Source organism: Helianthus annuus, chromosome 9 (assembly GCF_002127325.2).
Source record: "Helianthus annuus cultivar XRQ/B chromosome 9, HanXRQr2.0-SUNRISE, whole genome shotgun sequence".
In the NCBI taxonomy this organism is placed as follows: domain Eukaryota; kingdom Viridiplantae; phylum Streptophyta; class Magnoliopsida; order Asterales; family Asteraceae; genus Helianthus; species Helianthus annuus.
This window is the reverse complement of record NC_035441.2, coordinates 143,129,798-143,153,207: the sequence shown is the minus strand read 5'-3', so window position 1 is coordinate 143,153,207 and position 23,410 is coordinate 143,129,798. Positions and strand designations below refer to the sequence as shown.

Sequence of the window (23,410 nt, the reverse complement as noted above, 5' to 3'; positions counted from 1 at the left end):
TATCCGAAATTTCGGATACGGATTCGGATATCCAAACGGATATCCGAATTTATGAAAAAAATTCAAAAATTTTTATTTCGTGTATAGATTAAAACTAAACTTATAACCGATATTCCAAATTTCCAACATTTAAAACTAGAAACAATGATTAATTCACACGAATACAATACTTTACTAATTTTTACATTACTTCAAACTAAATATAATGTTCATATACTATATATATTTATAAAAAATAATTAGTTTTCGGATATCGGATAATCGGATTATCCGAAAATTTTGAAATTAATATCCGAATCCGAATCCGAAAATTCGGATTATCCGGTTTTCGGATATCCGAATTTTCGGATATCCGAAATTTCGGATATTTCGGATACGGATTTTCGGATATTTCGGATTCGGTTTCGGATCCGGATTTTCTTGAACACCCCTAGTTAAAACCATTATATACATGTGAAAGTGTGGTTTAGTTCACGTGACACTGAGGTAACACTATAATAAAGAAGTTTAACACAAATCACTACACATAGTCTTAAAAGAGATATTTAAAAAAGAAAAAAAAAATTACTATGACGGATCACAATTATCTACACCACTGATGTAAAACAAGGTCTCGAAAGTCGAGTACTAACCGAGTAATCGATACAAGTTAGGCTGCTGAGGCTCGAGTACTCTCTGCCTAGGCCGAGTACTTCCTGAGCAGTGACGGATTCAGAATTTTTTTTTCTTTGGGTGCGAAAAGTTTTTAAGGATTTTAGACTCTTAACTACATATAATTTTTTTTCGATTTATAGCAGATTGTATCAGGTTGGGTCATGAAAAAAAAATCAAACTAAAATTCATATAATAATAATAATCAAAATCACGCCAAACGTAATGGTTACAAAGTCCAAGATATTAGAAGTTTGTGTAGTTTTTACTTTTTGACATTGCACGTTCAATTAAAATAAACGGTTTTTAATTAAAATAAAAAAAGTAAACAAAATGTGCAATATACCTCGCTTAAAAAAATATTTTGGATGTAATAGATAAGTTTGTAAAAAGCTTAGGGCTGTTTGTTTACCTCTTAATGAGGCTTTTAATGGTTCAGACCTCTTACTGATTCAACACTTAATGATTGTTTCACGAGCAGATGTCTGAATAGTTCAGACATTTACCTCTGAATGGTTAAGATTTATACAGAGTCTGAATAGTTAAGACCTCTAATCTGAATTGGTCAGACATTTGCCTCTGAGCGGTTAAGCATTATACAGGCTCTTAATGGTTCAGACCTCTTACTGGTTCAGCACTTAATGGTTTTAGATCTCTTACTGGTTCAGCACTTAACCATTCAGATGTTGCCAAACAGCCACTTAGTCTTTATTTTTTGTTTGATTTGATGATTAGGAAAATAAGGAGATTTAGAGATTAGTTATTGTGTGAAGACTTTGTTTTCTTTTTATGTGATTAGAAATAGAAACAAAACATTGTTTGATCAGCTGATTAGTATTTAGATTGAAAACTAAGGTTTGCAAATTGAAATGGAAACATGACTTGATCTGATCCGACCTGTTAGAACACAATTTTAAATATGTTTGTAATGACGTCACGTATATGTCTTGACATTTAGATACAATGTAGACAAAATAACCTTCCACATAGTCCACTCACTTGTGACTTAGTGGTAGGAGGTTTGGGTTTTCTAATGGAGACTCAAGTTTGATTGCCACTTGTGTCATTTTTTGATGGATATAGGCAATAAAGGATTTCAACTAGACCTTGTGCAAGGTGAAGTCAGCATGGGCCCGGTTAAGACAACATAGTCTGACTGAAGTGAGACATGGTGGGACTTTTCAATTTAGAAAGTGTAATAACCTTATACATGAAGTTCACTGTTAAATAAAAAACCTTCCACGTATAATCTTCCATCTAAAAACCCAAAATATAACCTTTCTTCTTTGTTAACTCTACCTACAACCCTATTTTTTAGACCCCAACCCAGTGGAACACACATATTTACCCTTTTTATCAGCCTTTACTTACCACAACAACCACCATTGTGTTCATAATTCATTTCAAATTCGAAAAATTCGAAATCCGATTAAATTCAATTCGATTATCAAAAATTCGTTTCGATTGTAAGAATTCGAATTCGATTCAATTTGAGTTAAGCAAATTGAATATGAATTTATAATTTCAAATTCGAATAAAAACTATACATTTTCATATATAATACATATATAACTTTTATCGGCCTATACTATAAATTATTTTTAAAATTTATTCCAAATATTAAAATTACCCATTACCCAACCCACTACATGGTCCATAACTAAAACCTAAGTAAATATCTATCAGTAAATCTCTAACCCTAAAAATATCAACTTGTATGTGGAGTATTTATTCCCGACTTCTCGTTTTGAAATTTAGACTTATAGTACTTTATTTGAAACTTTTTAATGTGATATCGTACTTTATGGCTGATTTAAAATTTATGTTTTATTTTGATAGTTTTTTTACATGTTTTAAAAGAATCTAAATCAAATCGAATTTATTGAATTCGAATTTTTAATCAACTACGAATTGGATTTCTTATTCGAATACGAATTCGAATTCGAATTCAAGGGAAAATAAAATTATTCGAATAATGCGAAAATTCGATATTCGATTCGATGAACGCCGTCCACCATGTACATATCTAAACATCATTGCAACTGTTAATCATCAACAAAGAAGCATCTTCGATTTGAACTCAGATCTAGAATTTCCGGTTAAAAAAAAATTAGGGGGTGGTTGAAAAAATTTAGAGGGTACAGTCGGGATTTTTGTTTATAACTAACATTTTTTTTTTAGGGGATGCGTCCGCCACCCTAACTAGGGAGCGCCTATTAACTTTTGCGACCATGGTCTTTATGTGCTAGATATGCATCTAACATACAAGTGACATTTTTTTGATGAAGATATGATAAGAGAAAAACATATAAAGACATTTTTTTGATGAAGATATGATAAGAAAAAAAAAAGTACAGAGGTTTTGAATTATTAAGTTTTTAAATTGAGTCATATCAAATCATTACCATGTACGTATCTTGCTGATCCTAAAAATGTACAATATCATTGAAATTTGAATCGGGTTTAATGACCATGGTAAATGTTTTCCAAAACACTGATAATAAAAATACTAAACCAATGATAGAAATTGATTGCAAAACATTATAATAATAATTTTAAAATGAAAATGTGAAAAGCAAAGAAGAGTTTTTAACCAGAGTTGCCGACACGGAGAAACAAAATAGTAGCAAGATCCAAAATCCAAATCATATTAACGTGACCCACCCACGACCCGCCTAACGATCAACTCCCTCTTCCCTTTTATTCCGTCGCATTACTCACTCCCACACCAATTAACAGATCCAAGATCCCATTCAAAGGTTTCTGCTTTATCATCCCAATTTCAGGTTTCTTCAATTCTTCTTCCTTTAAATCTGCTACATGATCTTGTTAGTCTGTTTTGTGTCTTTCTATTTGGGGAAAGTTAGTACTCATGTCAGACTGCAAAAATATATGATTTTTTTTTGTGAACCCAATTGCCATTTTTTTGAATGCAGTATACAATGGGTGCTTCAATCTTGATTGATTTGATATTTTAAATGTTAGTTCATGTTGGTTGTAGATATGTAGCCTGTTAATTCACATTAGAAAGATGCGTAAATCATTTGCTTTTTGTCAATCTTGATGAGATAATGAAACCAAAAGGTATTTTAATTCTGAATCTTGAAAAAAGATCTAAACTTGAATGTTTTTGTTTGTCTGTTTTGGCAGGGTGTAGAGTGTTTTAGCTTTGATAATTTAGTCGAATAATCATGTCGAGAAGGCCGGGTCCTACACGTCGATTCGTGGGTAGCGGAGGGGGGCTTTTTCATTCGAAATCGCAAGCTTCTCCTCTGTTATCCATTGTGCTTGGCTTACTAGTAAGTGCATAATCTTTCATATGTTTTGTGTTTAATGCATATGGATTCAACCTAATTTGATTTTTTTTTTTTTTTGTAATTTTAGGGAACAGTTGTTGTGATTGGCTATGTTCTTAAGGGCTCAGGTTTGTACTAATCTGGCTATATTGTAGATTAAGTTAAGACGGTGTTTGGATTTTGTTTTGGAACCGATTATTGGATCATTGCAACTTGATGTCACAATATCATATACTTACTTTCGAATCCCACATCCAAACACACCTAAATGTGTAAACATATTGTATTTTGACTCCACATGATCTTGAAATGCAGGTGGTTCTGGGGACTATAAAGCGTTTAGCAAGATCCAAGACGACTTTAGCTGCACGTATGATGTTCATACAGCAATACCAATACTAAAGAAAACATATGGTGATAGCATGCGCAAAGTATTACACGTGGGGCCCGATACGTGCTCGATAGTATCTGAACTGAGTAAAGAGAAGGATACTGAAGCATGGGGCGTGGAACCGTATGATATTGAAGAAACTGATGTAGCTTGCAAAAGTCTTGTGAGAAAGGGTCTTGTTCGTGTTGCTGATATTAAGTTCCCGTTACCATACAAGGCTAAATCGTTTTCTCTAATTATAGTTTCTGATTCGGTTGATTATTTATCTCCTAAGTACCTCAATAAAACCCTTCCAGATTTGGCAAGAGTTTCCGCTCAAAATCTTGTTATATTCACAGGTAACATTTTTTTAATTAAATAACAGAAGTAAATTAAGGTAATTATTGTAAGTTTTTAATCATGTTACCTTTGTGTTCTTTTAGGTAAACCTAGTAATTCAAAAGCTAAACTCCCACAAGCATCAAGATTTGGACGCCCGGTAAGCATCTGAGTTTTGTTATCGGGTCGGGCCGGGCCTGGTTGGGTTGACCCGCCAACAACTTTTTTCTAGTTTTAAAGTCTTTTTAATACAAGTAAATGTGCTAATTATGATCAGAAAAACAATATTGTTACAATAATATACATACTTTAGGTATCTTTTGAGATTACACGCCTTATATTTGATAAGTTGATTACGATTTGAAATTAACGATTTGAATTGACACTTTTGTAAAGGCTAAAATGAGGAGCGCGTCTTGGTGGGCCCGGTTTTTCGTGCAGACAAGTCTTGAAGAGAACGAAAAAGCAGCCAAGAAGTTTGAGCAGGCTGCTGCGAAGAGCTCATACGAGCCAAAATGCCAAGTTTTCCACTTGAATTCGTACCATTAATAGGTGAGATACTAACTATTCATAATCATTTTAGCAAAAAAGAAGTCGGCTCATATGTTGATATAGTTGTATTGTTCTTGGTTCAATTTGGTGGAAAATGTTGCTTTCATCACCACCCTTATTCTGTTATTTATACCAATTCATTAAAGTTTTATGAACCCAACTCAATAGTTGTATAATTATTCGTTGAAAGACAAATAACAAGGTTATAAAGCTTTGTTTGAACGGATCCAGCATTGCTCATATATATTTGAATATATACGTTGTCACGCTCTTTATTATCATTTTGAATTCACAACTTTCAACTGCTGTTTTGTGACCTTGAGGTCACGGGTTCAAGCCATGGAAACCACCTCTTGCAAAAGGGGTAGCATAAGGCTGCGTACATCAGGTCGCGAACTGATGTGTCCCCTTGCCGGACCCTACGCAAACGTGGGAGCCTAGTGCACCACGGGTAGGCCTTCTTTATAACTTTCAACTGAAAATCAATTATGAATATGTTGAGTTTGGGTTGGGGTCACCATGACTTGATGTTGGAATATTGCCAGGATGTCAAATTTTGGCTGTTTGCTCAAGATTTTTGTCCTTCATTATATGCTAAAATGTCTTCTCAATTCTTGATGGGTTGGGCCCATTTGCAAGAGGGTATGGTATAAAATTGTTATTTAATTAATGGGTTTATATAATTTGGGACCCATGAGTATGAATGTAACTTGTAAGGGGCCTACATGGTATTGAAAGAGAGGAAACAAATGGGGTATTCAAGTGGGTGTTTGTCAAAAGGCAACGAGAAACCGGAGGCAGGTGTCTCCTAAGTTACGTATAAGTTTAAGGATTTGATTGAGACATTAATCATAATATAAATTTAAGGTTTACACATTAATATTTTGTAAATCTGTTTTTATAATATTATTTAATCTATTTATGAGTTTCCTAAAATTAATTTGAAACATAACACTTAGCGAAAAACTTTATATTTACACTAGCTATACTGATTGTTGTTTTTCCATATCGAAAAGGGTGTGCAAGTGATGACTAATGTGGTCCAAAATGACTCGTAATACAATATTTACAAGAACTGGGTTTAACACCTGAAGGGGTATGGTCCCAGATCTCGCGTCAGCATCGACCGCGAGTGACCATTACCCTTATCAAAACCCCCACTAGCTAACAACCCACCTGTGTCCGTGCGGGAACGCGCCGACACAGTGGTTAAATCCAATCTGCCCAATGATGGAGGAGGACTTACCTGGAGTATGAGAACGGTATAGTGATGCGGCATGGCACCGCATCTGGTGTATGAAAACGGAAGCATCCACAGCGATGCGGCCTAGCACCGCATCCAGTGAACACTTCTATCAATACAAGGGTAACAACAACAGTCACCACGGACGACGATGCGGCTTGGCACCGCATCTCGCGTATTTCTTGATCAAAGAGTGAGAAGCCGAAACGTCTACAGTTACCGTAAACAGCGATGCGGCCCGCACCGCATCCTGTACACTCAGCAAGTGGGACTAACACCACAGAGCAAGTAGCACCAATGGCAGCCGCCTGTCAGGTCTACGTAAGCGACAGACTGACGTGGCGTCACCTCCACAACCGACATGCCTGACACACCTGCAAAGGTGCAGCATGCCGTCAGTCTATCCATCCACCTCCTCCTTCACTCCTCGGCTATAAATACCAACCCCAAACCAGGTTTGAGGTATCTCTTCACAACTCTCTCACTACTACTACTATCATACTTTGCTTCCCAAGCAGACTACTGATTCTCACGCCGGAGAGTGGTAACAAGGAGCACCCCCCACCCCATCCTCCTTGTTACGAGTCACGGTTTGTTTCCTTGTGCAGGAGATCAACCGGCCGGCAATCCAGCCAGCGATCCTCGAGAGGAAGGGATTAACCCTTATTGACGAGACCAGTGTGTTAACCCTGCCCGGTTAACCATTGTTTCATCATTGGCGCCCACCGCTACTCTTAAGCACTTTTTTGTACCATCCCTCTCTCTTTCAAAAGATCATGTCAGATCGCATACATAACACTACCGGGGATAACCTAAACCCCACCAACCCAGGGAATGCGGGGACCGCTCCCCCAGACCTAAACCCTGGCCACATCGGCACATCAACACAAATGGGTCTATCCCTAACGTTCGGACACGACCTATCACAGTACGTATCTGTGATCCCTCCGGACATGGACCCTCACACCTGGTATGACCAGCAGGCGGCCCTGCTGGCCGCAACATACAACCGAGCTTGCGCTGAAGCGCAAATACAAGCCGGACCTACCCCGGCTCCACATACACCTGCAGGTCGTATTTTACAATACGACGGCAGGGCACCCTCACGTCCAGCCTCCAGAAGCAGGCGTGAAGACCGCGGATCCTCTTACTGTGAGGTCCGCACAATAAATGAGGACGATTCCTCATATGGGTCTCGCACCAGAGGCCCAATACAAAGCCGCTTGGGCCCCCAAGGCGACAACAGGCGACAATCCACAGTCCACCGCGGTTCCGGCATCCAAAGCCGGCTAGGACCGCTGCCCCAACACGAAGTGTATGGCCGCACCGACCCGGACGACCATACATATTGCGGGGATTCTCATGACACCAGCAGCAGACCGGGAGGACGCAACTATTCTCCTCCCACTCACCCCCGCAACACATATCTCCGCGCTGCAAAGCGCCCCGAGAACCAACCCTACAGGCCAAGAGCTGCGGCCGAAAACTCTAAATTCGCCCCAAGAATCGCGCACGCCCATGTCACCACCACAAAATTCTCATTCAACATTGGGAAATACAACGGTTTGTCCAACCCACCTGGTGTCATTTTTTCCCGTAGACCCTCACGGGTCTGGCCAGGGCTTGGTTCGATTCTTTGCCAGTTGGATCACTGGCCTCATTTGAGAAACTACATGCAAAGTTCCTCGCACATTTCAGCCAGCAGCGACGTCACGTACGTGAGACGATGGACGTCATGAGTATCTGGCGAAGGGACGACGAATCTCTCGAAGCATTCGTCGTCCGCTACAATAAAGAATGCCTGGAGATAGGTGACGTGGCCGACCAAATGGCATGTAACCACTTCATCCATGCCGTCAGGGATGAACAGATGGTTATAACTATCTCCGGCAAAGACGGCTTGCCGAAGAAATGGGAGGATGTCATGACTGCGGTCAAGACATACGCCCAAACTCAGCGGTCTCTTAAACCGCACCTCACAAAGACACAGCCCCATGCGGAAGGTCAAACCTCCCGCTACGAGCCCAAGCGCAACAATAAGCGCAACCGGGACGCAGGGAATCGCGGCAGCGATTCCAAACCTTATTTCCCGCACACCAACCAGTTTGACGCAAGGGCAACAATTAACGCCCAACGGGATAACCGGGCGTCAAAGAAAGAGTCTCTGGACCGCAACTGGACCGAGATCACCAAGTCACCGAGCGAAGTCCTCCTTACGGACGCGCAGACCTTGCGACCGGCCCAACCAATGAAGTTCAAGAAAAATCAGGATCTCACTCTCTATTATGAGTACTACAAGGACTCGGGCCACACAACAAATAACTGCATCAGTCTCCGACTGGAGATTGAGCGGGCCCTAAAGGAGAGGAAGCTGCAACACTTGTTGCCTGGTAGGCAAAAAGCCACCAGACGCATCACCCCCTATGGCGAGGGCACCTCCTCAGGGAAGAGGACCATGTATGTGGCCTCAACCCATATGATCAATGGAGGCAAAAGAAGGCCGCGCAAGGCGGCGAGAAGACCGGACAATGACTGGAAAGACGAGCAAGTCGTCTTCCCAAAAGTCCGAGTCGGTCCACGCGACAGACGCGCCGTCGTCATCACCGGCCAACTAGCTCATTACTGCATCGAGCGATTATTCATCGACCCGGGCAGTACTTCTGATATCATATATGAGCAATGCTTCAACCAATTTGATCAGGAAGACAAAGATCGGTTGCAAGCAGTGGATTACCCGTTGGCCGGGTTCGTAGGGGAAACTGTTTTTCCCCTTGGCCAAATTACGTTTCCTGTGCGCCTCACCAGCGGAAGGCACACACGAACAGAGGAGGTAAACTTCATGGTTTTACCTCATACTTCCAAATATGACGTGCTCCTTGGGAGAGAATCCCAAGGTGATTTCAACATAATTACGTCCGTACCCCATTCTGCAATCGGTTTCCCAACCGAAACAGGGGTCGCGATAATCTATGCACGCCGGGAAGTTATGACGTCGGATAAACTGCGTCCGACCAAGGTAGCAAGGCCGACCCCCAACAACCAACCAGAAAAATGGGTTCTCGACGCAAGATACCAGAACAAAAGGTAACGTTGGGCCACGCCTTGTCCCCCAACACCAGCTTCTCTTCAGGAACCAAGATATTTTTGCATGGGAACCCGCAGACATGACTGGGGTCCCACGCGAAATCGCGCAACATTTCTTGAATACCTTACCAGGTATCAAGCCGGTAATCCAAGGCCAACGCCACATTGGATCCGCAAAAAACCAGGCGATGCGTGAGCAGGTCGAAGAACTGCTCTCCGCAGGCATCCTGCTGGAAGTCAAGTACCAGACCTGGTTGTCTAACCCAGTCATGGTAGAGAAACCATCCGGGGGCTGGCGCATGTGCGTCGATTATAAACACCTCAAGAAAGCCTGTCCCAAAGATTGTTACGCGCTTCCGGAAATCGACGAAAAGGTCGATAACCTCGCACCATTTCGATGGAAGTGCTTCCTCGATTGTTACAAAGGCTACCATCAGGTACAGATGGCAATCGAGGACGAAGATAAAACGACATTCCGCACACCTATCGGAAATTATTGCTACACAAAAATGCCGTTTGGGTTACGCAACGCGGGCGCGACCTATCAAAAACTGATGAACGACACTTTCCGTGGGCAAATCAGCAAAAGTGTCGAAATCTACATGGACAACCTAGTCGTCATGAGCATGGAAGAGGATACCATGCTCACTGATATCGAAAGAACATTCCAAACTCTGCGAAGCGTGAATATGAAGCTCAACCCAGGGAATGCTCGTTTAGAATGGAAAAAGGCAAATTCCTTGAATTCATCGTAACCAAAGATGGATTCAAGGTAAACCCGGAAAAAGTTCAGGCGATCGAGGGCATGCCATCGCCTTCAATGATGAAAGACATGCAACGACTAGCCGGCAGGCTAGCCGCACTAAATAGATTCTTAGCCAACCATGCAGCTAAATCTTATCCTTTCATCAAGACCCTGCGGAACTGTCTTAAGAAAGAACAATTCCAATGGACCGCAGAGGCTGAAGATGCTTTCCGGGAAATGAAGGAGTGTTTGATACAACTCCCAACCCTAACCGCGCCACGCAAAGACGAACCACTTATATTATACCTATCCGCCGCAGATAATGCGGTAGGTGCGATACTGATAGTGGAACGTGAGGGAGTTCAAACACCCATCTACTACATCAGCAAGATGCTCAACGACTCAGAAACAAGATATTCAATAATGGAAAAGTTGGTACTAGCACTAGTACACGTATCAAGACGGTTGCGACGCTACTTCGCAAATCACGACATCACGGTGTTAACCAACTATAGGATCAGCCCGATCCTATCCAAACCTGACATCTCTGGGAGGTTAGCAAAATGGGCAATCGAGCTGGGCGCACTCACGCTAAACTACAAGCCGCGCCCCGCAATCAAGGGTCAGGTCCTGACAGATTTCGTTGCCGAGTTACCGGCAAATCGCATCCAAGAATGCGAGGAAGAACAAAACCCTGCACCGCCACCACCTTCTTCAGAAATATGAGCACTTTTTACCGATGGTGCGTCCAACGAAGAAGGTGTAGGCGCAGGTCTGCGACTCGTCAGCCCCGACGGCCAAGAGCTCACCTATGCAATCCGCCTTGATTTCAAAAGCACAAATAACGAGGCAGAGTATGAGGCTCTACTGGCAGGACTACGTCTAGCAGTCAAGCTCGGCGTACAACATTTGGAAGCACACGTCGGCTCCTTGTTAGTTGCAGGTCAGGTACGCGGTGACTATACCGCAAAAGGGGATATCATGATCCTCTACCTCGAGCAAGCCTTGCAACTAAAATCAAAATTCACTTCCTTCAATATCCGTCATATCAACAGAAGTGAAAAAAAATCCGCAGACGCACTGTCAAAACTCGCGTCCAACAGCTTCCAACACTTGACAAAGGAGATACGCATTGAAATCCGGCAGAATCCCTCAGTACCCCTGCGCCAAGTCAATGTCATCCAATACGGCACCACATCCTGGGATTTCACCAATCATTGCATACTTGCAATCAGGTGTGACTCCCGAAAGCAAGTCAGAGGCACGCAAGTTGCAATAAAAAGCGTGCCATTATCAAATGTGAGACGGTATCCTATACCGCAAATCATACCTGGGCCCACTCCTACGCTGCGTCGACCCCAAGATGCCACATACCTCATCAGAGAGATACACGAGGGAATGTGCGGCATACACGCAGGACCACGCATGGTAGTGGCTAAAATCATAAATGCTGGGTATTACTGGCCCGGCATGCACCTGGATGCCGTCAAAGAATTGCGCAAGTGTATTAATTGCCAACGGCATGCCCCCAAGAACAACTTGATCGCGGTCACCACCGCATGGCCCTTTCAGAAATGGGCAATCGACGTGGTCGGACCATTCCCAGACTGAAGGGGTAAGGTCCCAAAAACCCCATAAAAAGCGCTGAGGACCATACCAAAACTTACTGATCAACCTTGTACCTTGCACGGCCGCGCACTGGTCTCACAAAAGAGATTTAAAGAACAGTCAAACTGTTAACACTTGCGCGCCCAAAGGAAAACATAAACCTTTGCGCTTTCTCCCATAAACGAAGGATGAAAATCTTAGGATAAACACTCCCGCCTTTATATCCAGACTTGGATATTATTTACCCAGACTTGGGATTTATTTATTCACCTGTCTCCACACGATAAGGTGCCACACCAAATTACAGCAGTAATCTTCTAGAAGAAATACAATCGTGCAACACCAAGACGGTTACAACCGTCTGGACACGTGTCACCATCTCATGCATCCCTGAATTCACAACGGAAGCATGTAATTGGAGAGTAATCTCCACTTAATCACTTTACACGTGGCAAATTCCCAGCCTTCGATCTAAGTCACGATCCGTGTGCTCGCACACCGGATCAAGAAGCTTGACGGAAGGGAGTGTAACCGCTTACGGGGTTAGCATCTTCCGTCAACTTTTCACTAACGGGTTTCCCGCCTAAAATGACTCCCGGCTATAAATATGAGAAAGAACCCAGGTATGAATCCAAGTTACACACACTTACAAATACATCTTCATCTTCATTACCAATACTGATTCTCACACCGGAGTCGGGTCAAGGAGAGAACCCCCTTTCTCCCCTTGGCGAGGCTAATGGTGCTCTTTTTTGCAGAGTTATCGGAGAAGAAGATCAATCGGATCTGAATCAATCGAGTGGAAACCAACCTTTTTATGCGGATTCAAACCCCCTAGATATCTCGGTTCCGACCATTTATCTAGTGTTTCTTCATAAACGCACCAGGTGCGGTCAAGTTTATCATAGTAGCTGTCGATTATTTCACAAAATGGGTAGAGGCAAAACCACTTGCCTCAACCACTGCTATGATAACGAGGAAATTCATTTGGGAACACATCATCTGCCGTTTCGGCCTACCAATGTGCATCGTTACCGATAACGGCACCAACTTTGCCGCCGATGAATTTCAAAAATGGCTAGAAGAACTACAAATTGAACACATATTCTCCTCCGTGGCACACCCGCAAGGGAATGACCAAGTTGAGAGTATCAATAAAAGTCTAGTCGAAGGCATCAAAGCAAGGTTGGGAACAGCCAGGCGTGGCTGGGTCGATGAACTCCCAAGCATCTTATGGGCTCACCGAACAAGCCCAAAAACAAGCAACAGGGAGACACCCTTCATGCTAGTCTATGGTTCCGAAGCAGTAATCCCCGCAGAAGTAGGTCTTCCTTCACCTCGAATGTTGGCTATCAACAAAATAGCCAACAATGAAGCACGCAGACTTGACTTGGACCTACTAGAAGAAAGGCGCGAAAACGCTGCCATCAACGAGGCCAAGTACAAAACCAAGCTTGAAAAATACTACAATTCACGCGTGCGGGTTTGTACATTTAACCCGGGAGACTATGTCATTCGCGATAACGAAGCATCTAACGCGGAGCGCCCAGGAAAACTTGCCCCCAAGTGGGAAGGACCCTACCTAAACCCTAACAGGGCAAACGATGGAATTGACTCATACTCGTACGACAAAGGTATCGAGTATACTCAACCCCATTCACAATGGGTAGAGTTCCGGACACACAAGTTTTTACAAAACTTACATAATTCCTAAACCCTAACAAGGCAAGCAATGGAATTGACGCTTACTCATACGACAACGGTATAGAGTATACTCAACCCCATTCACAATGGGTAGAGTCCCGCATACACACGTTCAAACATGCAAGAAGTAAAAACACTTGTACAAATTGAGCAACAAACTTTATATTCAAAAAATTCAGGCACCCACGCGGTGCACAATGGATTTACATAAAGTTCCAACATATACAAAGAGGAAAAAAGGGCACGCAGGCCAACCTAAGTCCTATTTTGTACCACTGGTACCCGCGCCATCTTGGCCGCCACCAGCAGTGTTTTCCTCCTCCGCGTCGGCATATAGCATCCGCAACCGGTCTACAGAATCCGTGGCCTCTAGCATCCATCAAGCTCCTCCACACAAGAGAGAGACATGTCATAAAAGGATGCCACGGCCGCATCAAGAAGCGCTTCGGTGTCCACGTCACGAAACCCGGACCGTTTATCAGTATAGCCGCCTTTAGACAAAACGTTTATATGGCCAATGCAGCGGCTGTAAACAGCTTTAAAACCAGCATCACGGGCGCGCTGCTTGATCAAGTCTATGCCAGTTGCGGTCTCAGGCGCATCCATGATAGCTTGAACAATCTGCAACAAAAGAACGATAAGATTCACAGGCTAATCTGAATAAATACAAAGGCATCAGATACTTACATGTGCAATACCGTGACACCGCATCCACTCACGGTCAGCCTCAAGCTGGTTAAACGACGAGGTCGGGGCGTCCCTAGCCTCGACAGCTTCGTTAGCCCGGTCTTCAGCTATAGTCACGCAGGCAGTAATGTCCGCAAGCTTGGCCTCGCGAGTCTGCACCTCAACCTTTCAAAAGCAAGAAGCAGTTTGCACAAAGTTAGTAAATATTCTCGAAAGGCAGAAGGAAAGATAAAACAGGAAAAAGAAATCATACCTGAAGGCTGCCAGCAACCTGATTCAAATGGGTGCGCTCAGCATTCGCCTCTTCAAGAGCCTTAGAAGCACGGCTCTCCCCCTCTTTGGCCTCTTCAAGGGCCTTTGCATCACGGGCCCCTGCCTCTTTGGCCTCTTCAAGAGCCTTCACAGCCCGGGCCTCCGCCTGCTGAGCTTTAACAGCAATCACCTCAGCCGCAGCTTTCTCCTTGCCCAAAACAGCATTCGCTGCCTTGACATTAGCCAACTCCTGTCGAGCACGAAATAGATTTTCATTCTGTTTACCCCAAGATTCTTTCCATGTCTTGCGCTCATTGGAAAGTGTTTCTTTCCAATTCTTACGCTCCTCAGAAAGTAACTTGGCAAGGGTACGCACCTGTTTAAGCTCGGCAGTCGCAGCCCACTCCTCGGTTTGCTTCTGCTTTTCAAAAGCAGCCTTATCTTTTTCAAGCTGCTCCGCACCTGCGCGACCAGCTTTAACCAACTTCTCCGCCTCAGCCCGCATCCGTGCAGCTTCTTCCTCCCTCCGACTCAACAACTTATAGTCTTCCATAATGGCGTTCGCCACTATGGAACTTCCCACAAGCATGGTGGAAAGTTGGTTGATGCGAAGTTCAGGGGATGCGGCACGAGCGCGGTCAACTTCAAACGGGGTGCGCAGGCCACCCAAAATTTCCCTGCAAGCGGAAGGATCGTTGGAAATATCATCCCCCTGTATAACAGTCCAGGGGGTCGGTGATAACTTGTGCTTCGATCCTGTGTGTAAGTGTGGTAATAATACTACAATTCAGACTCTCCAGGCTGAATCGGAGGTCCATCATAACCCGCACCACCAGAAGAAGAACCAGTAACCTTCTCCCCAGCAGGAGATTTCTGCGGCTCAGCACCAGATTTTTGCTTCCAGCATCAGAAAACCATAGATCCAAATTATCAACATCATTTGGAGAGATCAAGTTGTTAGAAGAATCAACGGTGTCAAAAATCTGGGTCGCAACCTTCAGGGGCGGACATACCCTATGTTAACGGGTAGCCCGCGTTGCCCCTTGGCTCGGCCGCGATAGTGTAAAATTTTTTTTTTTTTTGCGTTTTTCGGATTTCGTTGCCCCTTAATAAATTTTATGTTACCCCTTTTGTAAGCCCAAAAATTTTTATTCAACCTAACTAATTACCCAAAACTTATAAAGCCCAATTATAATAGCCCAAATCCCAACCCCATACCTAATAATCTACAAAGAAAACCCCAAAAAGAAAGAAGTAGCATACGTGAGCAGACCAGACCGAAGAAAAAAGAAGAAGCAGCGCACAGCCACAGGAGCCAATCGCCCACTCCAGTCCGTCATCGTTCTGGTGTCTTCTGCTCCCTTTGCCGCCGCCAGTTCCATTCCACCACTCCATTGAAGGTAATTTGAGTTTATTTATCTATTTTGTTAGAATGATTTGGTGCCTCGGTGGATGAGTTGACTGTAAGTGTAATTGAATAATTTTGAGATTGATTTTGATCATAATTGACTAGTTTAAGTTCATATTTGTTGATTTGTTATAGCTTTTACTTTTAGGGTTTATGTTATGATTGATTTTGATCATAATTTGAGTTTATTGTTTTTTTTATAGTTATGATTGTTATGTACAATTGTTAATTTGTTATAGCTTTTAGGGTTTATGTGAAATTGATTTAGGGCTTATTGTTTAATTTTATTTGTCTTATAAAATTAGGGAATTTGGAAGTTGAAAGATGAAAAAGAAACTCTCATTAGTAGTCTTTTTAAACGAAAATTCCAAGAAAATGATGATTTGGGTGCAACTCCTAGTTCAAATATTATTAACGATAAGCAAGAAAATGAAGATATTGGTCCAAGTTCAAAGAATGATATTGATATGCAAGAAAATGAAGATATCGGACCAACTCCAAGTCCAATTATTACTTTGGCTTCAAGTCCTTCAACACGAAACAAAATCGATTTGAATGATCTTCCTTCGGATCCCTCCGATAGACCGCCTATTACTAGTTATCATCCAAATCAAATAGACGACATAAGAAGAGCGTATCTTGTTAAAAAGGCTTTTCAACCACGAGGTCATGACTTTAAATGGACAAACTATTCTAGTGGCCGAAGACGTTTTAATGTTAAATGGTTTGATAAATATCATTGGTTGGAGTATAGCACTAAACAAGAAAAAGCATATTGTTTATATTGTTACTTGTTTAATGAAAGTGTTGGTAATAAAGGTGGAAGAGAGACTTTTGTAAGTGGAGGCTTTTGTAATTGGAGTAAACCGGGTGTCTTAAAAGAACATGTTGGGTTAGTTAATAGTATACATAATAAGGCGGCGCAAAAATGTGAAAATCTCTTGAACCAAAAGCGATCCTATGATGCAAATGAAAAAAGGCGTAACAAGGAAAGAAGGATTGGAAATCGGTATCGATTAATGGGGTCTGTTCGTAGTGCTGGATTTTGTTTAGAAAATAGTTTACCGTTTCGTGGGCATGACGAATCTGAAAAGTCTCTTTATAAAGGTATATTTCTTTCGGTTTTAAAGTTGATTAGTGTGAACAACCCGGATATTGGTAAGTACACTTTAGGGAAGGCCAAGAAGAATAATAAGTTGACAGCTCCATCGATTCAAAAAGAGATTGTCGATTGCTATTCGAAAGAAGTAACCAAAATGATTTGTGAAGAAATTAAAGACGATGTCTTTGGGTTGTTAGTAGATGAGTCTAGCGACGTGTCTTTAAAGGAACAAATGGCCGTAGTTGTGAGATATGTCGATAAGGTCGGAGTTGTTAAAGAGAGTTTAATTGGAGTTGCTCATGTAAGGAATACATATTCTTTAACTCTTAAAGAAGCCATTGTGTCTTTATTAGCCGATAACCATTTAAGCATAGATCAAGTAAGTTATATGTTTCATAATTTCATTACATAAACTATAATAAAGATTATATGTCGTATCATTGTATTTTATTGTTTGTTTTTGTTTAAACAGATCAGGGGTCAAGGTTATGATGGTGCAAGCAACATGCGGGGAGAGTTTAATGGATTAAAAACTTTAATTCTGAAAGACAATCCATCGGCACATTACATACATTGCTTTGCTCATCAACTCCAGTTAGTGATTGTGGCTGTAGCAAAAAAGCATGATGGTGTTAAAGAATTTTACGAAACTCTTGGCATGGTTGTTAATACAGTTGGTGCTTCTTGCAAAAGAAAAGATATGATGTTGGAGGCAAAAAAAGAGAGAGTGGAAAACGAAATTCTAGCGGGTGAAATTAACACAGGAAAAGGATTAAACCAAGAGGTTTCCCTTGCCCGACCAGGAGACACACGATGGGGTTCTCATCATAGAACCATCATAAGTTTGTTGAAATTGTTTCCGGAAGTTGTTGAGGTACTTACTTTTATTAAACAAGATGGAGAGACCTTTCAACAACGATCCAATGCGTCAGGTATTCTATCATATTTTGAGAGTCTTGAATTTGTGTTTTACATACACTTGTTGAACGATATCTTAGGCCTCACAAATGCTCTATCAAAACATCTTCAAAAAAAGAGTCAAGACTTGTTAGAAGCATCTCATTTGATAAGCGGGACAAAACGAGCTTTGAATCATTTAAGACAAAATGGGTTTGAAAAGATGTTGGCAAACGTAACATCTTTTTGTGAAAAAAACAACATTAAGATGTTAGATATGGCGGAAAGTTATGGTAATAAAAGAAACCGAAAGTATGTCGTTACTAACCGACATCATTTTGAAGTTAAGGTTTTTAATACGGTTTTGGATATGCAACTTCAAGAACTTGGAAGCCGATTTAGTGAGGTCTCAACTAGTTTGATAGAAAATATGTCGGGTTTAAATCCTTGTAATTCGTTTGCTAAATTTGACATATCAAAGATAGTGAAGTTTTCTGAAATGTATCCGAATGACTTTAATAAAGAAGAAAGAGGGGTTCTTACGGGTGATCTTTCGACATTTTATCACACTTTAAAGGAAGATGATAAATTTGCAAATTTAACTGGATTGAGTGACCTTGCTCGTGTAATGGTGGAAACCGGAAAAAATGAAACTTTTCCTTTGGTTTATCGAACATTGAAGCTAGCACTGGTTTTATCGGTTGCAACCGCAACCGTTGAAAGATGTTTTTCTAAAATGAAGCTTATCAAGACGGATTTACGCAATCGGATGGGTGATGAGTATTTGAACAACGCTCTAATTTGTGCGGTCGAAAAAGAATTTTTTTGTAAAGTAAAAGAAGAGGATGTCATGGCCCGGTTTCAAGCTATCAAAAACCGAAGAGGAGAATTCATTTAGGTACGTGTTTAAATTTATTTACTACCGCACTACTATCGTTGTTTCGTTTACATTGTATGAAGTACTTAAAAAAAATTTTTGAAACGTTGCCCCTTAAGTAATTTTCTAGATCCGCCACTGGCAACCTTCTCCGCAGTCTTCTCCGCAGTCTTCTCCGCCTGCACGATCGGATCGGGCACCACTTTGGCAAAAGGTGCCGCAGTTTCCTTCGTAACACCCACATCCGTAGCCGTGGTATGCAAGGGAGACGAGTGAGCATCAAAGAAAGAAAAATCTTTACCTTGCGGTTCTACAAAGCAAATAAAGCAACAACTATCAGAAAACAAGTTGTGCATACAAAACACTTACGAAAGTTACACTTACCAGCAGTAACCGCAGGTTTCTTTTGTGTCGGACCAGCCCTCTTGGACTGTAACTTCCGACGTTTCAGTTCACCGGCACCAGCAGCTGTCTCCTCCGGTTTCCTCTTCTCACCAGCAAAGGTGGCACCCGCAGCAGTCCCACCTACAGCCGCACCACCACCTGGAACACCCAAACCCTCAAGGGTGTCAGATACTACCACGTAATCGGTATATCTGCGGTACCGAGAACGAGAGATACCTGTGGCCTGCGACACCAAAGGAGGGGCGGCAGAACCCTCAGTTTTCTCCTTACCGCGCCCCCGCGCGGGTTTCTTCAACTGCTTCTTCTCCGCATGTTTCTTAGGGACAGGTTTTTCAAACTTTCCCAAGTCCCCAAGAATACCTGCGTTCGACACAAGCAAGCAAGCAGATTACAAGGTTGAACTTTAAAACAACAAGGGAATCTTAGAAGATACATTTGCCTTCCGGCATAGGTGCATTTACCATCTCACGTGTGGGAACGCGGAAATTGCCAACAATTTCTAGGTTAAAACCTTCACGTTCCGAAACCGCAATCAACTCAACTTTGCCCTTAAATTCTGGCTCAAACATCCTCCACAGGCCGACCGCATTCTTTGAGAAAACACATGCACATTAATAAAAGTGTCAAGAAGCAAGGAAAACACTCAAGAATAACAGGCTTACCACCACTCTTTTCCCGCAAAACGGGCCTTGCCTTCCTGTCCGGCCTGCTAAGCATCATCCGCAACACCCACAACTGATTGTTGTCTAATTTCTTAAGTTCAATAGGCCGCAGCCTAGAGAACCAATCCACAGTCTTTGCGGTGGCGATAGGAATATCCTCCGAAGTGACACCCACACTCACGTCCCGAAAGGTCATGTTGGCATGCACCCACAGGCTTTAACGTAAAAAAAATCTCTTTTTCCACTTGGTAAGACCCTTCGGAGGGGTCATCAACTTGGGGCTCCCATACCTCTGGTTAAAAGAGAAAAAGCCGGTGTTTACCGTCAACTGGTAGAACCGCCGGAAATTCTCAACAGTAACGTCCAAACCATGAGCCCGGAAGGTGTACTCGAAGTTCCTGATTCGGAACATCCCAAATGGACTCAGCCCGGAAGGTGTACTCGAAGTGCTCTAATACCTCGGCAACAAACACCGTCACCGGCAATCGAAGGTTGCTATCGTTAAAAAACTCAGCCTATAGGGTGATGTATCCCGCCGGAGCATCGGCACCGGTTTTACCCTCTTGTGGGTATGTGGCACCTCACTCATCTGCCATTTGTATGCTGGTCATCAGGACCCTAAAATGCTCCCTTGACCACTTCAATACCGATAACCCACCACCGGGAGCACCACCATCATCGTCTTCATCTTCATCTTCATCAGCCGTTGCCACCGGATGTTCAGGGTTTTCACCCTCCACATTGTGTGGATTTGATGGTTTAGCCATAAGAGTTGTAGAAGAAAAAGAAATGAGGACTAAAACTCAAACCACCTCACCGGAATTTCAAAAAACCTTATCGGAGAAGACAGAGGAAACTTTTTTCTCTCACCAGAATTTTTGAAATTTTGAACAAGTGAGGGGAAACCACGAACGGTTTCCCCTTATATACCGATCGCAATTAATGCAATATGGAAACTGAATCATCACGTTCAAAAAGAGCGAATTATGCGGCACCACGTGTCAAGCGACGCTTCCGCTGACGGTTACCACGCGCGTGGCCGCACACGCGCCTGACATAGGAGACGTTTACACTCCTGCTACAGTGCATTTAATGACCTCGGGTAGTGCAAATGTCCTTTGATTTCAGCACATGCCAGGAAATCTCACCAACTTCCACCAATTCACACGTGCGCTCAGCCACGTATACAACAAAAAGCGACAACATTATCCAAACACAAGCGGCATGCGGTTTCTCTGGTATATCGCACCATAACCCATACCGCATGTCGTTTTTTTTACATACCCCTCAAAATAGCTAAAAATTATATCCTTCCATGGTTAAGGGGGTATAGACATGTCCGCACATACCCACGAGCATACGTGGAATATGCGGAACTGACACACACGAGCCGGTACAGGTGTGTCAGATACTCAGAACCAGCGTTGTTCTTTGGACTGAACCGCATCTCAGAAACAGATGAACCGCATTGCCTTCATTCTCTTCAAGCTTCAAATCCCTCCTGTCCGGTTCACAACCATAGAGGGTGCATAAACAACTTTTTCAACAAAAAGAAGGAGGGGAATGTACGTGCACGCACATCAGCAACCCTGACTCCTGATCCTTCAAGAGCCACATCCGAGCAGCACACTCGGTCCAAGCGAGTATGAGGTGACAAAACCGCAGACACTCATGAGTCGCTGCGGACACACCCATAGCTCCGCAAATGGTTGCTACGGAAGAGCCATAACTAAGTCATCACATAGATGAATGAAGCTACTTCAAGGAAAACTCCTCGGTATTGGAGCGTGAAGGAAAGTGGCTAAGGAAGAGATGCGGACGAGATCCCCAATGATCATAAGAGATCTCGTCGAACAACAAGCGGCCAAACAGCGGTAACAAGTCTGCTTATGACTTTGTTACCCTACTTGTAGGACGGATAGAATAAACAATGGTGGGCATTACCATGCCTGTGACCATGTTTATTTGACCATTATCCAGATTCACATTGTTCGACCAAACATGGCCAACAATGACGCAAGTATCCAACATTGTTCACCCAACCGTGGCCAACAATGTCAAGCAACGAGGTAACCGCAAAGGACGTGCGGTTACTTGAGAGCTAATTGGAAGAACATGAACACCCCACAAAAGGGATCATCATTACATGTCCAATCACTACTGAAGACCACTCTCTTCTTCATTCACCACCTCAAAGGTTGGTTCGAAGTTTGTGCACATCTTCAACCACCATCTCAGAGGTTGGTTCGAAGTTTGTGCACATCCCTAGCAAGATCCCAAAAGGTTGGTTCGACACACCAACAGGTGGCACCCAACCCGAGGCTGAGAATTTCGCATCAGACGAAACGTTCTCACCGGTACGGAAGAGGCATCAGATGACCCTTCCAGATCTCCAGCTTGATTTACAAAGAGCAAAGACCATCTACATGGCCTAGGATCTTCTCCAGACTCCAAACTACCTTCTAGACACCATAGTCCAGTACTCCTCCCACATGCAACTTGCATATGGCAGCAACACTAGACTGGGGGGACTTGAAGGGGTATGGTCCCAGATCTCGCGTCAGCATCGACCGCGAGTGACCGTTACCCTTATCAAAACCCCCACTAGCTAACAACCCACCTGTGTCCGTGCGGGAACGCGCCGACACAGTGGTTAAATCCAATCTGCCCAATGATGGAGGAGGACTTACCTGGAGTATGAGAACGGTATAGTGATGCGGCATGGCACCGCATCTGGTGTATGAAAACGGAAGCATCCACAGCGATGCGGCCTAACACCGCATCCAGTGAACACTTCTATCAATACAAGGGAGCTGGATAACAGCAACAGTCACCACGGACAACAATGCGGCTTGGCACCGCATCTCGCGTATTTCTTGATCAAAGAGTGAGAAGCCAGAACGTTTACAGATACCGCAAACAGCGATGCGGCCCGCACCGCATCCTGTACACTCAGCAAGTGGGACTGACACCACAGAGCAAGTAGCACCAATGGCAGCCGCCTGTCAGGTCTACGTAAGCGACAGACTGACGTGGCGTCACCTCCACAACCGACATGCCTGACACACCTGCAAAGGTGCAGCATGCCGTCAGTCTATCCATCCACCTCCTCCTTCACTCCTCGGCTATAAATACCAACCCCAAACTAGGTTTGGGGTATCTTTTCACAACTCTCTCACTACTACTACTATCATACTTTGCTTCCCAAGCAGACTACTGATTCTCACGCCGGAGAGTGGTAACAAGGAGCACCCCCCACCCCATCCTCCTTGTTACGAGTCACGGTTTGTTTCCTTGTGCAGGAGATCATCCGGCAGGCGATCCAGCCAGCGATCCTCGAGAGGAAGGGATTAACCCTTCTTGACGAGACCAGTGTGTTAACCCTGCCCGGTTAACCATTGTTTCAACAACACCAAAAGACATCATCAAAATTTTAATAGCACAATTTATATTTTAATTGAACACAGGGGCACACCTTTGTAGGGGTCGGGGGAGCCCCCCCCCCCCCTCGCGCGAACTTTTCGCTTA

The 23,410-nt window shown here is 43.2% G+C and overlaps 2 protein-coding genes across 2 annotated transcripts; both read left to right on the top strand.

The window, feature by feature from the left end:
- The first annotated feature begins 3,189 nt into the window (after positions 1–3,189).
- Positions 3,190–5,434, top strand: LOC110878937 (probable pectin methylesterase CGR2). The gene is made up of 6 exons (XM_022127333.2): positions 3,190–3,437; positions 3,802–3,950; positions 4,036–4,075; positions 4,263–4,676; positions 4,761–4,816; positions 5,053–5,434. Exons 2-6 carry the CDS (start codon positions 3,843–3,845, stop codon positions 5,203–5,205), a joined length of 771 nt encoding a protein of 256 aa, XP_021983025.1. The 5' UTR covers positions 3,190–3,437; positions 3,802–3,842; the 3' UTR covers positions 5,206–5,434.
- A 9,684-nt stretch (positions 5,435–15,118) lies between these two features.
- LOC110876484 (zinc finger MYM-type protein 1-like) lies at positions 15,119–18,836 on the top strand. The gene is made up of 4 exons (XM_022124655.1): positions 15,119–15,184; positions 15,716–15,931; positions 16,245–17,420; positions 17,514–18,836. Exons 1-4 carry the CDS (start codon positions 15,119–15,121, stop codon positions 18,834–18,836), a joined length of 2,781 nt encoding a protein of 926 aa, XP_021980347.1.
- The last annotated feature ends 4,574 nt before the right edge of the window (positions 18,837–23,410 follow it).